Consider the following 18,438-nt stretch of genomic DNA (forward strand, 5'->3'; position numbering starts at 1 on the left):
TCTCAAAGCAGCAAAAGGTCATAGCAGAATATATATTTATATCTAATATATCGTACATAAATGACAATCGCTATATAGCACAATGTATAACGTAGTGATGCGTAATGTTATGTCTAGAGTAAAAATTAGCATTAAAATTATTAGTCCTAACTCCACAACATAAAACCTATGCACCTGGTACCATACATAAGAAATTATTTCAGTCTTTAGGTCCTGTAGCTTGGATTTCTTACCTCTCTCATGAGTTCCTTGTCTTTAGCAGTGGGCAAGTACTCCTGGACTGTGTGGAGTGCAAGACGATACAATGACACTGTATCCTGACACTGTAGACAAAGCTGCAACACATCTGCCACTTCCCCCATGTTCGCAGCCCTATATATAATACATATTTACATTACAAATACTTGTCAATATAAGTGTGTCTTGAAGCACGCCTACAAAACTTTTTGTAGTCTTACCCATTAGAAAGGTCTATTATGTAAACTGCAATGGATGTAATAATCTTACTGGTGGCTGTATTTGTGTGTTACCCATTCCTTTCTGGTCCTCAGATGTGTCAGGTGACTGACAAATCTTAAATGTAGATAGGATGCCAGTTTCTCTGTTTATTGCTATATGAACTTCAATATCATTGGAATGAATACAGAAATGGACTTCCAGTCCACAAAATTCACTGTCAGGTCCTATTTTCAGTCACATGACAGAGCTAAGGACCAGAAGAAGTGTACCAATACAGCAACCAGTACATAGATTATGTTTACTGTAATTTACATCCTGTACCTTTCTAATGGGACGGAGATTAGGAAATTTAGGAGTGCTATTTTAACTATACAACACGTGAATGCACCAAACCATTTTCTAGAAGTAAACAAACTGTATATTAGAAAATGCCTTGGTTTATATCACTACCTGGGAGATAAAAAAAACAATAAAATAAAAATCATTCTGAGTAACATTCTCATAGACAGCACAAGTACTGTATATACTCGAGTATAAGTCGAGTTTTTCAGCACGGTTGAAAAAGCCCCCCTCAGCTTATACTGAAAGTCTGTGTGTGTCTGAAAGTGCCCGGTCTACTCAATATAGGGTATCTGCAGTGCTCCTGTTCCGTCGGGAAGGGGTTAATAGGAGCACTGCAGATACCCTATATTCAGCCAGGTTGGATTCCAAGTGGGGGGAAAAAAAACTCAGTCCTCAAGCTCAGGGAAGGGGCAGACAGACAACCAAAATACCCCCTCCCCTTCCCCAGCAACTACTGCACTCCAAAAGTTTTCCCAGTTGTTTGTGGTAAAATTAGGGGCCTCGGCTTATATTCGAGTCGGCTTATACTCGAGTATATACAGGTATGTTTAATACACATTTATGACATACTGTTCAATCCTTTATTGGTCATGCTTTACTGATCCACCTACCAGATCAGTAGTCTAGCTAACAAAGTTACATATAAAGGATTGCAGGTTGTAGCGGACCGGCAATGTCTCTCTAGTTTTCTCTCCTGTAAAAAAAAACATAGAAAAGGTTGCTTTAACCAAGCGGCAAATAATCCACATTTCTTATAAAACAGAACATCATTTTCAGAGCTGTCAGGCATTCTGGAGTACTGAAGAAAGTAACAAGACACCACATTTCAGTGTAAAAAAACAAGTAGAGTAGAGGAGATTGACACGGTAGAGACCAACATGTGACAAGTCTCACTAAAGACTCATATTGTACCTGTTCTTTGGTTAATAAAATATTGGTTGCACCACATTCAACATTTATAAGAGATTTCACATCCTTTGGGTTCAGTGGGTCCAGATGGAGGGTTGGCCACAATCTATAATCAAGCATATAGGTTATATAAATCAATAGTTACATAGTAGATGAGGTTGGATGAAGACATCAGTCCATCAAGTGCAACCTATATCCCTATAATCCCTACAGTGTTGATCCAGAGGAAGGCAAAAAAAAAACAAAACAAAAAAAAAAAACATGAGGCTCATGACAATTGCCCCATTTCAGGGAAAAAATTCCTTCCCAACTCCAATCTGATAGTCAGTATAAAACCCTGGATAACTGGATCCTAAAATCTAGAGTTATTATATGCTAGATACTGTATATGTGGCACTCTGGGCATGGAAAACTCCTGTGTGAAAGCTGCCAATGGATTTTTTTTTCCTGCAGATTCATTTTCAGTAATCTAATGGTTGCTGAAGTGGTTGGACAGGTTGGATGTCATCTTTATTTAAAGGGATTTCCAATAAACATTATCGTACTCACATTTGTACACAATTAAAGTTTTTTCTAAATCAATTAATTAAACATTTTGCAGAGTTTTAAATATTAGCGGTGACAATCTTTGCTCTTGATCGGATGCCAATGGATACGACTATGAATGCAGGAACATTCTGAAGTCAGATTTCTTTACAAGGCAAGGACAGACAAGGTCGCCATCATGGCTGGGTTTCTGACACTGTGTCAGATCACAGAAAGTTCCCGCATTCAAGGTTGTATCCATAGACAACAGATCATCGGATTCTCTTCACTAAGATGAACAAAGATGATATTTAAAACTCTGAAAAATATTAATTCTTTATATTTGCAAAAATGTTTAATTTTTAAAGAGGACCTTTCATCAGATCGGGCACATGCAGTTTTATATACTGCTGGAAAGCTGACAGTGCGCTGAATTCAGCGCACTATCGGCTTTCCCGATCTGTGCCCGGTATAAAGCGCTATCGGTCCCGGGACCGTAGGGCTTTACAGTCAGAAGGGCGTTTCTGACACTTAGCCAGGGACGCCCTTCTGCCCAGCAGCGCCTATCGCGCTGTACTGTGTGAGCGGGGAGGAACGCCCCCCTCCCGCTCCTGATAATACTCGTCTATGGACGAGCTGTGTGAGCAGAGGGAGGGGGCGTTCCTCCCCGCTCACACTGTACAGCGCGATAGGCGCTGCTGGGCAGAAGGGCGTCCCTGGCTAAGTGTCAGAAACGCCCTTCTGACTGTAAAGCCCTACGGTCCCTGCTTTCCAGCAGTATATTAAACTGCATGTGCCCGATCTGATGAAAGGTCCTCTTTAATTGTCTGCAAATTTATACATGGTTATGTTCATAGGAAAGCATCAGATAAGCAGCACTTGAGGGGCATGGCAGCTGCTTGTCACCCCTGATAACTGATACAGGACTGGCAATAATTGTGTATTATTTTAATCTGCATTTGGTATCAAGTTTAAATTCAAAATTTTGCTGGATTCTTGTAACCACCAATAACAAAAAAAATAAAAAATAAAAAAATACAGGTGCCCGATCTCTGACTACAAGTCTGAAGTCCACTATTCTCTTTTAATACTGAACTGGTTTTTTTTAACAAATTTTGAAACATAACCTACTTTAGTCATCTGAAAGCTTTGCTGCATACTCTGTGTATACTCAATAGAACTGGTTGTGGATACTACAGGGGTGTCCCATAAACTTGAATGGAATTTTGTTGCAGTACCCAAAACTGTCTCTTGTAATAAATCCTGCAAGCAAGCAGAACAGCATCTGGTATACAAACTGTGGCAGAAGTTGTGTGCCTAGGAAAATAGCCGATCTGGTGGGGTCTCGACAGTTGGCCCCCAACGATCTCAGAGATAGGCCATCAATTTAGAAAAGGTGGATCAAAGGTGGATGAGGCAGTAAAGGCAGATATCTATGTAGGTTTGATACTCCATTTCTAAGGTGAGATATACCAGCGGTGAACTGCACTATAAAGTTACTTACCTCCATGCTTGGGGACAAGTTTCAACATTTACAGAGACGATTACACGAACATTCACTGGTAAGGGATCAATCAGCCATTTCATGTGCTTTTCTGACTGCTGGAAAACATATACATCAGCAATCCAGGGAAGCAGTGGCGACACTTCTACTTTACAAATTTAAAGAGGACTTGCTAGCCCAATAACATACATCCTCTGAAAGGCACTGGGTATTTTGGCATTTTGTTTATCCAAATCATTCAGCCAATCCAAACATATAAGCCCTTTCTGTGTTGATGCAAATTAGGGCAGTGGTGCCCAACCTTTTTTGCACCAGGGACCAGCTTCAAGCAAGACCATTTTTCCATGGCTCAGCAAGGCGGGTCATATGGGGTAGGCTTATGGAGGGGGTTGGATTTTAGTGCATACTTATCATTTATAATGTGAATATGACTCAACTTACAATAGGTTCAGAATAAATGGGAACACTGAGAGGGTTTCCCTGGATCAGTAGGAGCACTGGGCTTGTTTTCCTGCAACGAGATGGTCCCATCTAGGGGTGATGTGAGATAGTGACGCCCAAAGTATGTTTCTTATGTCCAGTCTATAGGCGGACGGGAAGGCTCTATGCTGGGATGCTCTGCGGGGCAGGCGGTGCGTAGCACAAGAATCTGAGCGGACATGGCGAATAACTAGACCACCGAAGCTGGATACTTCACGCAAGGCCACGTTGCGATGGTGATGTGTAAATTATCAGGTAGTACGGCATCTTCAGCAGCTACTGGATGCCGCGCTACCCGATAGTCTAATCGTTACCATAGTAACATGGCCCAGCGCGAAGTATCCAGCTAAGACTGGGGCCCCGCAGACTGGCAAAAAAAAACAAAAACACAGAAGGGTGGTTGGGGACCCCTGAATTAGGGTACACTAACAAAGTGGGCGCTAACACTGCATGACACAGAGTATACACAGACACCACCTCCAGAAAAACCACAGTGTCACCACCCACTTAGCTAGTAAACCCTATTTTACATCAACACTTCTAGGGAAAGACTAGACATGGATAAAAAACCAATACGTTAGCCTTTATAATACTGTACTGAAATATATTAGATGACCATACAATTTGTAATTCCCTACTATAGAATGATTTAGAATTGCTCCATATGTGTGGAGTCCCTAGAAGGTGTACACATTCATTACATCAGTTGTATAGTAAGGCTACCTTAATCAAAGCAGAAGCCTTGGTGAATGTTCACAGGAGGGTTTTTTACTGGTGAATTTGAGACGGAATACTCTTCAATAAACGCATCCCAACTCTACCTTTCACTTCAATGCGAGTCAGTAGTTGCTTTATTTTTTTTCCTCTAGCTGATTTTTTCAGCAAAAGGGAAAAAACAAAACATCATAACCTATCTACAGGTGAATTTCCACCTTGCAAGACACTTGACAATTCTTTTGCTATGGTTTTTGCCAAAAATGTGGCACAAAAGCGTTGCAGTTTTTTGCCCTTCGTATTCATTTCAATGAGCTTTGCAAAAATCTGCCACTGAAATGAATATAAGAGTTGAGAGTTGTTTTTTTGAGGTAGAGAATATACCCCCATAGAGACTAGTCCTGCATCCAGTTCTGCATAATACATGTGGTTCATGCTAAAATACTTACCTAAAATTTAGCTCATTCTCACAAATGCATTCCCAAAATGGGAGGTAGCACCAACGCTATATAACAGTCACACTGCACACGAACATCACAGCGCTCAATCTAATTTAGATGTCACAATTAAAATGTTCCTTGAAAGTGGCAAATATCTCTGGATTCTTAAACATTAATAACTTTTAACTGAAGTGACTGAAAATGTTCAGTGTAAGAATACAATCATGTAAAACTTTGGCACTCATGTATACCTCAATTTGATCAATGGAGTCAATGATTATGATGATATTGCCTTGATAGCGACTGGAAAGTTTCTCAAGCCAATGAGGAAATTCTTCCAAAAACTTGCTCGGATCCATGGAAAATGAGGACACGGACCAAGAATGTTGCATTAGCTTAAGTTAAACAGAAAATCATATAAATATATTATTAATATGCACAGTGGGGGAAATGATTAGAGATGAGCGAGTACTGTTCGGATCAGCCGATCCGAACAGCATGCTCCATAGAAATGAATGGATGCACCTGGTACTTTCGCTTTGACGGCAACCGGCCGCTTAACCCCCAGCGTGCCGGCTACATCCATTCATTTCTATGCGAGCGTGCTGTTCGGATCGGCTGATCCGAACAGTACTCGGTCATCTCTAGAAATGATCATTTATTGTGTGCTAATTGCATTATAGTGCGAGGGGTGCACCCAGCAGATTTAATAGAATTTACACCAGAGTAAACTATAGCTCAAATCTAATTTAGCTCCAAACTGGCGTAAAGACTGCAGGAGAGTCACCTCATTTATAAAGAGGGCCTTTTCAACTCCAGAACACAGGAGATCAAGTAAAACGTCAGTCTGATAAATCACCCCAATGACTTCAAATATATATGCACACACTGTATTTTTCAGAAATAATAATAAATTATTTGCCAAAGAATGAGAGTCTGCTAATAAATGTAAATTTTGAGCATAGCGCTGCACCAAAAGGTCAGGATAAACATCTCTATTTATGAAACACATTTTTACTTTCACAAAAACACTGGACAAAAATGATGCCATGTGTTTTGCCTAGTGCAAGAGTCTAGTGGGGAGGTGCATGACCCAGGAACTCAAAGAAGACCAAAGACAGAAATATTGATGTCATATTAAATCCATAGGTCCTGGATGAAATGCAACACAATGTATTAGTTTAGTGTTGACTAGTGAATACTTATGTGCTATCACTGTAGCACTTTGGTTGTGAAATTACTCAACATGGGATAAAGAGAACATTACCTTGAGAGTCAGTCTCTTTATGATCAAAGCTGGCTCAGAGCTGGTTGACATTGGTTTTCCAACAAAGTGATAGAGCATAAGAGTGTTTGGGGAATGTTTCTGTTGAAGTTGAATCCTGCATATAGAAAACATTGCCATCATGCCAACCATGCACTGGAGGCCTGGTTATTACTACTACTCACACTATAAACATACCATACACCACTGACGAAAAGATAAAATCCCACACCGTTCTTTAAATCTTTAAAACCCCACTACATTGTATTAGAACGGATTACACCACCGGAAGCTGAAAAGGTGTGGTTCACATATCTATACTTATGTTTTGTTTTTGTTTTTTAAATGTAGATTGTGAGCCCCACATAGAGCTCACAATGCACATTTTTCCCTATCAGTATGTTTTTGGAATATGGGATGGAAATCCATGCAAACACGGGGAGAACATACAAACTCCTTGCAATGGTTTTTTGCCCTTGGTGGGATTTGAGCACCAGGACTCCAGCGCTGCAAGGCTGCAGTGCTAACCACTGAGCCACCGTGTGGGCCCCCTACTTATGTTTAATATTGATTGTGAAAAAAAGTCCATTATAGTGGCCCACACTCAATATCTATACTGTATGAAGACTTCACACGTGTAGTTCCAGTCTATGAAGTACGCACCAGATATTGACCATAATTCCTGTGACCCAGACTCCTAGCATCATAGTCATCAATAATAAGAGTCCTTGTAATCAGGTTTTCAGTACAGGACACTAAAGCCATGAGGAATATAGACTATAATGCTGGGAGAAAGGGTCCTGGCCCAGGGTTCAGTCTAGGAAATATGGCCAACATCTGGGTCAATGCCTCAATGTCCCGACCCAGTTGCGACCCATGCCAAGGAGTGACTAGCTTTGATTACTTTGCAATTTCCTTCACACAAACTCTTTTTTTTTTTTAATATTATGATGCCAGTCTCAAACTTACCTCCAGTTCTAAACAACATTGTATAAATGAATAGTGCATGTGAAAATAAGAAACTTTGTAATATAACTAGTAAAATATGTCTCCTCCTCTACATTTCAGATGTTTTCAGAGTTGCTTTCTATATACAAGTCTACAAAGAGGGGAAGGGAGGGTGGAGGATCCTGGGAAAGACACGCAAGTAATTGCTGTTGCTACGCTCTGCTACTCTGTGAGAAAGGGAGAAAATACTGCTATATGTTCTAGACAAGAGAAGACACTACAAAGCACAGAAAGAAGCAATAGATCAATTAAAGAGGACCTTTCACCATCTGGAGTACATGCGGTTTAATACACTGCTAGAAAGCAGACAGTGCACTGAATTCAGCGCACTATAGGCTTTCCCTCTCTGTGCCCCTGATGAAGAGCTATCGGTGCCAGTTCACGTCAGAAGGGCGTTTCTGACAGTCAGTCAGAAATGTCTTTCCTCACAGTAGCGTCTATTTGCGCTGTACTGTGAAAAGGGGCGTTGCTTACCACCCGCCGATGACGCTGAGCAGTGAGGAACGCACCCCGCAGTACTCGTCTATGGATGAGTAATATCAGGAGAGGGCGTTCCTCCCCGTTCTCACAGTACAGCGCTATATACACTGCCGTGAGGAAGGGCGTTCCTGACTGACTGTCAGAAACGCCCTTCTGACAGTGAAGAGCTACAGTAACTGCACCGATAGCTCATCACCGGGGGCACAGAACATGAAAGCTGACAGTGTGCTGAATTCAGCGTGCAGACAGGAAACTGAGTCAGGTAATGACCAGAAATAATGTTACTCCTTATGTACCCACAGCAGCTTATCCTGGAAGGTCGCCTGAAATGCCAGGTATGCTTTAAAGATCAATTTCAGAACTCAGACCTGCATAACCGTATGTCAACTTCTTCCATAAACAAGCATAGCTAAGGATATGCACATATGATGAAACATCGGATTTCTTGATGCATGTCACTCAAAATAACATTTCTGACTTTTTGCTTAAAATAACAAATAAAAATAGAAGATGTAAAACTGAATCAAAATTAATTTTTACATTTTAGTTTAAGGAGTTAGAAAGGCCTGAAAATTAACATACCATTTTGAAAGGAGAAGAGACTTTCCAGAGCCAGGCCCTCCTGATATAAGCAGTGGTGGTATGGGCGCAGGGGCAGCTACCAAATCATTCAAGCGGTCATAGTACTAACAAAACAGAATAGACAGAATATATCGAGATAAATATTTGTAAGAGCATTGACTTAAAAGGTTTGAAATGAAAAGCTTTCGGAGTATTTGCATCTGATTTTTTTTTTTTTTTTTTTTTTTTTTTAAATAGTGGTCCAGTATAAAGTTTTCCAAAAAGACAATCGTTATTGAAGTTACATCCAAAAAAGAATTATTACAAAGATATAACATAGCATTGTATAATCTAGTCTGAAAATCTATTAAGGAAAGAAGGTCGTAAAGGCATGGGAAAATATTGTTCCCATCTGTCTTGGTCAAATTTTAGACACTTATTAAAGGAGTAGTCCAGTTTTGGGCAAATATTGCGAGAGAAATGTGTGTATAATGAAAAATGATACAATTTTCCAATATTCTTTCTGTATCAATTCCTCATGTTTTTCTAGATATCTGTTGCAATGTTTATTCTGCTTAATTCTAGTGGATACAAATCAGTCTATGGCCACGTGATGGACTTACAGGTGCACTACTTCTTATAGTCACAGCACCGCAAACAGACATCTGCCTGGAGACCGCACAATTATCAATATTCAAACAATTATATTTGTCTCAAACTGGACAACCCTTGAGAACTTCTAGGCCATCATACAGCCTTAGGTGTGCAGAAGATCAAGTTTATAGGAACTAAACACATCCTTAGGTCACATGCACACCAATGATAACATTGTAGGTTCCAGGGGAATACTGCATGGATGACACGTGGGTGATATCCCTGTGTTGACCGTACCCTTCACAGACCTATTAATAACCAGCAGTGAGCCTTGGCCACAAAAAGGACCTGTCCTGAGTTTTGTCCCTGGATTTGCAGCCCCCTATAATACAGGCACGTGTATGGGGATATAGAGCCTTAGAAAAGTATTGGTTTACAGCCCTATATCCCTGGTTGGGACATGAAAATCCTCTGGTGCAAAGATGAACTATGCTAATGATAAACTGGGAATATTATAATAGGTTACTTGTAAACCTCTAGTATTTTAAAGACCTCCAAACCTTTTCTATCATTTGTACTTACTTTGTCAAACCCCAGCTCACACGTAGACTGAGATGCATGCTGAAAGGCCTCCATTTGCTCTTGCTCGTCATGAACATCCCATAAAACATCCCCAAAGTCATCATCATCTTGAACTGTAGGATCATCTTTGGCATCAGGGTCAGAGAACTCAGCACCCAATAAGTCCTGCAAAGTAAAAAATATATGCTCAGACATTAGTCTTTAAAAAACCAAGAACATAATAAAATCAGCAAGAGACTGCACATAGTAACATCCAATAATTTGTAAGCATGCACATTAACCCAGATGGTCATAGTGGTTGAAGAGCTGCTGCAGCCTAGTCACACTGTTTCCTCCTAGTCATGATGCACATCTCCCTCACAGTTCCCTCGAGACCCCCCGAACGGAATACCGAACGCATTGACAAGCAGTAAGCTTTTGAAAGTACACGGACCCCATAGACTATAATGAGGTCCATGTGTTTTCCACGCAATGTCCGCACGAGTCATGCGGAGGGAGAAGTACTTCATGAACTATGGGGTTCATGTGCTTTCATTGCTCACCGCTTGTCAATGCGTTCGGTATTCCGATTGGGGGGTCCCCATGCGGACTTCCCGAATGGAATGCCGAACGCAGATGTGAACCAGGCCTTAGGATAATTTGTATATGACTATTTATGCTTTCAAACTTTTAGAACTTGACCTTATTGCAAAAGGAAGATTACAGATGGTACTTATGGAAAGGGAATTACTTAATCCTGCATATGTGGTGGCCATTTTATGGAGGGAAAATCATCTGACCTGTTCCCTTCATCTTTTCATGACTGTGTTGTCCAGTTACTGCAGACCACAATGATATTTCAGCTATAAGGGTGTAACATCACACAGCAGTTACTGGCTTACATGGCTGCAGTATGTCAATCACTATGGATAGAATCTTATTAAAGATTTCAGTCCCCTAATGCATTTTTCTTCCTGATAACCTATGGGAGCAGACTGCACACGTTCCCATCCATTATTGCAGCTTCTGGCACCTGGAGACTGCTAAAACAACTGATCTGCATGGGGTCCAAGTGTCAGACTCCCACAGATCAGATAGCGATGACCTATCCTGTATAAGTATATACACGAACACATACCTGTTTTATGATTTGCTCAACATGACAGTAGGTTGTATAAGCTCCTTCTTCCGCCTCTCCATTGTGTTCAATAACCTGAAAGATACAGAATGCCTTCATGTTAAAAGATGGCGGTAGAATGAAATGGAACATTATTTTAGTATAGCTTAACCAGATTTGTATGAGAATATTGATGGCAATATAAAGTCCACCAACTTTCACATATCCATTAAAATACATAACACACATATTGGCATATTTACTCCTACCTTAGTTTTATTTGCTTTATTAGGGTCTTCTTCCACAAGCTGCTGGATGCAGTCAGAGCTTCTTGCACCATCATCTATCTTGTGATAAACAATCCTCGGCTTGGCCTCAGTGTTTTTTAGGAATGCTTCCTTACAGTCTTCCCAGACAGAACTGCATTGTAAGCTAGAAACAAATATTCATTTAAAAAAATGAGTCTAAACAGAGTATATAGCCATGATGGCGAACGTATGGCATGGGTGCCAGAAGTGGCACTTAGAGCCCTGTCTGTGGGCACCCATCTGTGGAACAGATTATACTGTGTGGGGGCCACTGTGTAACAGATTATACTATGTGGGGGCCACTGTGTAGCAGATTGGACTGTGTGGGGGTCACTGTGTAACAAATTATACTATGTGGGGGCCACTGTGTAGCAGATTGGACTGTGTGGGGGTCACTGTGTAACAGATTATACTATGTGTGGGCCACTGTGTAGCAGATTGCTCTGTGTGGGGGCCACTGTGTAGCAGATTGGACTGTGTGGGGGTCACTGTGTAACAGATTATACTATGTGTGGGCCACTGTGTAGCAGATTGCTCTGTGTGGGGGCCACTGTGTAGCAGATTGCTCTGTGTGGGGGCCACTGTGTAGCAGATTGGATTAAGTGTGGACCCTTTACTATTTATATCACACAGTAACTGTTTTATAGCAGATGTGATATTATTACAGGTCATAATAACTTTGCCCGGTCCTATAAAACAGATATGTATGATGTAAATAGTGAACATTAATTGTTCATAAATATACCAAATGCATAACAAAGTCGTTTGTATAATTGAAAGCTTGTAAAGCCCCATTCACACGGCCGTATTTTGTGGGTCCGTAAGTGTCCGCAATTGTGGATCTGCACAGTATTAAGATTAAATTTCCATGTTGGCACTTTGTGATAATTAAGTGGGTTTTGGGTTGCAGATTTGGCACTCGGTCCCTAAGAGGTTCGCCATCACAGGTATATAGGCTAAATTCACATCTGTGTCAGAGGCGTTGTCAGGGCCCTTCATAGCAGATTCTGTCAAAAAGGCAGGAACAAGTAGTGCAGGATGTTACAACTTTTGACAATGATTAGACCTATTCAGTGGGGTCAATCATATTGTGGCCGCTAACCGCGGTTTCAAAGCTGTATTTGCTACTAAATACAGTAAGATTAAGCCTGATATGATTTGAAGCGTTTTCTACACTGGCTCCATGTGAACATACTCTTACTGTGTACTGTTACAAGTGAGTTTAATACACATTTATGTGTACAGATAACACTGTGGGTCATACACAGATCAGATAATGTAACTAACCAAGGACAGAGACATTAGGTCCAGAGCATTACCATTCTCTGACATAAAGTCTTACCTATTGAAGAAGGAGGACATAAATAATATCACCAGGGAACTTTTTTCTATTTCCCACTTCCGTACAGCAGCATAGTAGCTTTCACATTCCCCAGGAAAATGCACCACTTGAAAAAAGTAGCCCAAGGTTTCACACATCCTCTGAAGCTTTGGTGAGTATTCCTACGAGACCATAAACAACAGTTTATGGATCAATAAGACATTTCTAATCACTTCTAATCTGCTTTTGGAAATGTTCTTACCCTCAGAAAAACATCCACTTCAGCCTGAGTATCCTTAGTGTTTATTAGGTAACACCGCACGGTATTGCTCCACAAAGCCTGAGAGAAGAGCGGTGTGACTTGTAGCAAGCTGGCCACTGCCGCATCCCAGTCATCTAGAAAATGCCGTAAAATGAGGGAGATCAGTCATTACTATCTAATGTGCCTAACACAAGCACTCATCTGCATTAAGTAACTGTCTGTTTACCACCAGCAATATATTTTAAGAATATGAAGTACATAATATAAATGAAGAGCATTTACCTCTGTTAACATTCGCAAATGGACCCTCAACATCTATAGAACTGTGAGCAAACTCCGGGCCCCGGAATGACTGCTGAAGTTGCATCATACTGCCCATAGAGGGCTCGCTGCCCAATACCCCACTGGTCCAGTAGTCGCACTGCGTTCCAGGGACTTTATAGAATATAGACACACATTACAAATGTATCACAAAAAAAAAATAATATACAAAAGTAAAACAGCACAGAATGTCTGAAATGTACAGACAAGCAACAATTTCCAAAAGTAAGAGGTTAGTTTTATTGTAAGACTGCGGCACATTCTCCATGTGGATTTGTGTACGGTATAGTAGCAAAAAAAAAAAAAGGATAAAACTTTAAAAAATGTTATTTATGTGCATAAATTTACAATGTCAACTCCTAATGGAGATTTTCACTTGCCTTTTAAAACAGAGGGACAAAATCTGTTGTGAATTTTGCTTCAAATTTGTGGCAGATTTTTACACAGCATGCAGACCCAACCCACTTCTGCCACATTTCTGAGATCATTTTATGATTGCAATGTCTAGACCTCCTGCAGTTATAGCTGTAAGTGTTAGCACCCCTAAAATTTTTCCAGAAAATTAAGTATTTCTCCCAGAAATGTATTGCAGTTACATATGTTTTGTTATAGGCCCGGTTCACATCTGTGTTTGGTAATCCGTTCAGGGAGTCCGCATGGGGATCCCCGAACACATTGACAAGTGGTGAGCAGTGAAAGCACACGGACCCCATAGACTATAATGGGGTCCGTGTGCTTTCCGCATGGAGTCCGCACGAGACATGCGGACAGGGAAGTTGATTAGAAAGTATTTTTCTGTCCGCATGTTCTGTGCGGACGCCACGCGGACCAGGTCATACACATTTTTATTTCCTTTTTTTTTATTGGAACAATAGAAAAAAATAGAGGGAAAAAAACAGGCAAATTGGACATAATTTCACACATAAACCCAAAAATGGGCCAGACAAAATTGCTTGCACCATTTTCAAAATAACTTTGTTTCAAGTATGTGATACTTGTTCATACTCATCTGTGGCTAGTAACAGGTGTGGGAAATATAAGCATCACACCTGAAACCAGATAAAGGAAGAGAGATTGACTCAGTCTTTGAGTGAGTTACACTAAGCATGGAGAACAGAAGGAGGATAAGAGAACTGTCTGAGGACTTGAGAACCAAAACTGTGGAAGAATATCAACAAATCTCAAGTCCATATCCAGAGATCTTGATGTTCCTTTGTTCACAGTGTGCACAATAATCAAGAAGTTTACAACCCATGGCAATGTAGCTAATCTCCCTAGGCATGGATGGAAGAGAAAAATTGATAAAAGGTTGCAACGCAGTTTAGTCTGGATGGTGGATAAACAGTCTCAATCAACTTCCAACAAAACTCAAGCTGTCCTGCAGGCTCAGGGTACGTCAGTGTCAGCACAAACTATCTCTCGACATTTGAATGAAATGAAAGACTATGACAGTACCACCCCACTGCTGACACAGACATAAAAAGCTTGCCAAAATGTATGTGAGCCAAAATCCTTCTGGATTTTGTGGACAGATGAGATCAAAAAATAGCTTTTTTGGAAAAGCACATTACTCTACTGTTTACTGAAAACTGAATGAGGCCTACAAAATAAAGATCATTCAAATGGAGGTGGAGATTCAAAGAAGTTTTGGGGTTGTTTTGCTGCCTCTGGCACTGGGTGCCTTGACTGTGTGCAAGGTATCATGAAATCTGAAGATTACCAAAGGATTAAGGATCTCAATGTAGGGCCCAGAGTCATAAAGCTGGGTTTGCGACCTAGGACATGGGTCTTCCAAAAGGACAATGACCCCAAACATACTTCAAAAAGCACCCAGAAATGGATGGAAACAAAGTGCTGGAGAGTTCTGAAGTGGCCAGCAATGAGTCTGGATCTAAATCCCTTTGAACACCTGTGGAGAGATCTTAATATTGCTGTTGGCAGAGAGCACCTTTCATATATGAAACACCTGGAGCAGTTTGCAGAAGAAGAGTGGTCCAAAATTCCAGTTGGGTGGTGTAAGAAGCTTGTTGATGGTTATAGGAAGCCATTGATTTCAGTTGACTTTTCCAAAGGATGAGCAAGCAAATACTAAGTTGAGGGTGCCTGTAATTCTGGCCGGCCCATTTTTGGAGTCTTGAGTGAAACTATATCATGGGGGGGGGGGGTTTCCCTCTATTTTTGTAGTTGTTCCAATACAAAATAAACAAAACGTGTAACTGTAATAATTTTCTGGGAGAAACACTTCATTTTCTGGAAAAATTTCAGGAGTGACAACACTTATGGCCATGAATGTACCGTATTTTTTGGACTATAAGACACACCTAGGTTTTAGAGGAGGAAAATAGGGGAAAAAGATTTTGAAGCACAAAATGGTGCAATATTTAATATATATAGGAGTTGTAGTTTTGCAACAGCTGTAAGGCATTTTTTTTGTGGGGCCAGATGCACTTTTTACTTATACCATTTTGGGAAATGTCTATTCCTTAGATTACCTTTTATTTAAATCAGAGGCAAAACAGTGAAAAAAGCCCGGTGGTTTGGCACTTTTGATATTAGTAGACCGGGCATTTTCGAAGACAGGGATTCCTAATGTGTATGTGTTTCACAGTAATTTTCCACTTTTATATGTATTCTAGGGAAAGTAGTGGATTTAGAACATTTATTTTATCTTTTCATTATATTTTTTTAAAGCTTTTTTTTTTTTTTCCCTTTAAACTATTTTATTAGCCCCCATCATTAGCAATTCAAGTGAATTGCTGTCTATGGGAGATTCTGTATATTACTATTGCAGCTGGTCATAGACCAACCGCAATAGTAATTTAGCTAAGATAGGCCTGGGAGCTTTCAGTAGGCTCCCGGATGTCATAGAAACAGGTTGGCTCATGCGACCTCGCTGTGCAGGAGCCAGCCTGCAACTTTAAAGGTATGGGGGGCTATTTTTAAACTTTGGGGGGGCTAGTTTACAGCGGAGACCTGGTTGCTATGGCGACCGCTCTGCAGCAGAGTGGCCGCCATTATTTACAGACCCAGAGGTAATTTACATTATTTACAGAACGGAGAAGGTTCTAGCTGCCGGCACAGGTGCTGGGGTCTGCAGCATCACCGAGCTCCTGCCACTACAGGAAACCAGCGTCGGTAGGTAGTGGGGCGATGCTGCAATTCCGCTCCTTCTCCGTCCAGATTTGGACTATAAGACGCACCCTCATTTTCCTCCCAAATTTGGGGGAAAAAAACTGCGTCTTATAGTCCGAAAAATACGGTATATTGAATAGGATTCAGGTAACATGGCTGCAATTAGGCTACATCCATACTACATCTTTGACCATAAATCCTATTACGTGACCAAATATTGACATATCACTTTGTTATTCTTTCACTAATCTAAGTGAATGGGACCAAACTATAATCTAGAGGATGTTGCAACAGAGTATTCTACTTACAAAAAACCTCCCCTAGGTTGCAATTTAACTCCATTCACTTACATTGATGAAGGAGTCTCGGGGCGACACAGCAATCTTTAGTCACACAACATGAGTTCCAGCCTAAGACACTATGTAGCCTTAGGGTCTTGGTGCTAACAAGTGTCCTCAGTATACAGCTATCTAAATCCAGCCGAAGGTAAACATTATGTCGCCAGTTACACATAGGAATAGAGATTATAACTGCTAGGTCCTCAGTGACATCTGCACACGGTACATCAGTGTGTTATCTACTGTGGCTAATGTTGTACTACTACACACAGGGGAATGCTACAACTTCAGTTTAGCTCCACAAGAGTAATTACCTGTCACTTCTGTGTCATTGTCATCAGAATCAGATTCACCAGGGTCAAACACTTGTATTCCCTGGGCTTGGAGTCTTTGAAATTTGGCCTCAAGGTCTCTTTTGGCTCTGAGTAAGTCTTGGATTTCTTTCTCTTTGGTCTCTCTAAAGATCTGTTAAGACGTATTACAATCAGCTTTTTACCACTTTTATGATGAGAATTGTTCATAACATATAACGTCTATACAATGAATGTACATAATCCATCATCTGTTACATTTTAGATAAATAAGACTCATATTTGATTTCTTGTTTTGTTAACAGTAATTCTGTACGGCAATACTTAATTAGGGTTTTCTCAAAGTCCCTGATCTCACAGGTAAGTATCTATAAGATCGGGAAGGAGAGATGGGGTGGAACTCTGCCTACAATCACATGACCTGGGTGTCAGGATAAGGCCAGAATCCCCAGGGCCATCATCAAGAGTTTGCCGGTACAGGTAAGTGATTCTACACTCCCCAGACAACCATTTACTAATCTAATAGACTCGAAAGATTTGAGCTATGAACAATGGTCACTTCAAGAATAGTTTTTTATTTAGATGTGGTGCTCACCACATCTGGTAGAACTGGTATGGGGAAATGCCTCCCCTACCAGACATAATGGCCTCTACCGATTATATTCTGATACATGAAGAGACCCCCAAAATATAATAATTTCAATTCTGGTTTAACCGAACAAATTTGTTCTGAAGTGAATGTATGGGTCTGACCATCTGAACTCGAAACAAAATGAATCTTCAGAAGTTCGCCCTTTTCTATTTATCACCTATTTACAGGATATGAGAAGAGTATCCTTATGTCTCTATGGGACTGTCAATGATAGCAGTAATGGATGTGGTACACAGAGAACAGAGAGCAGGCTGGCACACAGCGGAAAGAAAATAATGAAGGTGAGTAACTATGTTTATTATTTTACCATGATCTGAACTTCCTACATCTCAGGTTCCCTGGAAAACATCTTTAATTCTACTATAAGTCATACATGTATATTAATAATAATAATAAATAAATAATAATACATGCCTATACTGTGTTATGGTTGCCATATACATCTAAGCACTTCCTCTGCAGCAGACTATTACTCACCTTAAACTGTCTTTTCACCTTATCTCGGTCATGTTCAAAGGTAGCAGCTCTCTCCATAGCCTGATATTTGGCTTCAACTGCACTTTCCTTCTCTCTTAATATCTTCTGGTATGTCTTCTGAAGTGCCTGACATAGTAAGTGCATTTAATTAGTCGCACGTATTGAGAGTTTTCCTATTAAAAAGCATCACTGATCAAGTCTGTGCAGAAAACGTACACAACAAAATAAAACTATATTTACTGATTCCACTAACACCCAAATATCAGCAGCATCAATTTAATTTATGTTTTAAATAGGACCTTTTACTACATTTAGCAGCTCCAACACTTTGCATCCTTCAATAGAATTCTGAAGCAGC

At 40.4% G+C, this 18,438-nt stretch overlaps 2 protein-coding genes across 3 annotated transcripts in view; one reads left to right on the forward strand and one right to left on the reverse strand.

Annotated features, from left to right (window-relative positions):
- The window catches only part of TMEM108 (transmembrane protein 108), a 515,125-nt gene that overhangs the window by 217,241 nt on the left and 279,446 nt on the right, over positions 1-18,438 (forward strand). The gene's annotated exons all lie outside the window — the stretch shown is intronic.
- The window catches only part of NPHP3 (nephrocystin 3), a 37,939-nt gene that overhangs the window by 15,149 nt on the left and 4,352 nt on the right, over positions 1-18,438 (reverse strand). For both annotated transcript variants that reach the window (XM_075271272.1, XM_075271273.1), the window contains exons 3-17: positions 18,081-18,206; positions 16,955-17,105; positions 13,132-13,284; positions 12,850-12,983; positions 12,609-12,769; positions 11,228-11,390; positions 10,980-11,054; positions 9,863-10,027; positions 8,708-8,811; positions 6,641-6,755; positions 5,625-5,768; positions 3,740-3,837; positions 1,714-1,816; positions 1,413-1,495; positions 234-372 (exon numbers count right to left, since the gene is read on the reverse strand). In XM_075271272.1, coding sequence (XP_075127373.1) covers positions 234-372; positions 1,413-1,495; positions 1,714-1,816; positions 3,740-3,837; positions 5,625-5,768; positions 6,641-6,755; positions 8,708-8,811; positions 9,863-10,027; positions 10,980-11,054; positions 11,228-11,390; positions 12,609-12,769; positions 12,850-12,983; positions 13,132-13,284; positions 16,955-17,105; positions 18,081-18,206 — 1,914 coding nt within the window. The remainder of the gene's footprint in view (positions 1-233; positions 373-1,412; positions 1,496-1,713; positions 1,817-3,739; positions 3,838-5,624; positions 5,769-6,640; positions 6,756-8,707; positions 8,812-9,862; positions 10,028-10,979; positions 11,055-11,227; positions 11,391-12,608; positions 12,770-12,849; positions 12,984-13,131; positions 13,285-16,954; positions 17,106-18,080; positions 18,207-18,438) is intronic.

Source organism: Leptodactylus fuscus, chromosome 4 (genome assembly GCF_031893055.1).
Source record: "Leptodactylus fuscus isolate aLepFus1 chromosome 4, aLepFus1.hap2, whole genome shotgun sequence".
Lineage (NCBI taxonomy): Eukaryota > Metazoa > Chordata > Amphibia > Anura > Leptodactylidae > Leptodactylus > Leptodactylus fuscus.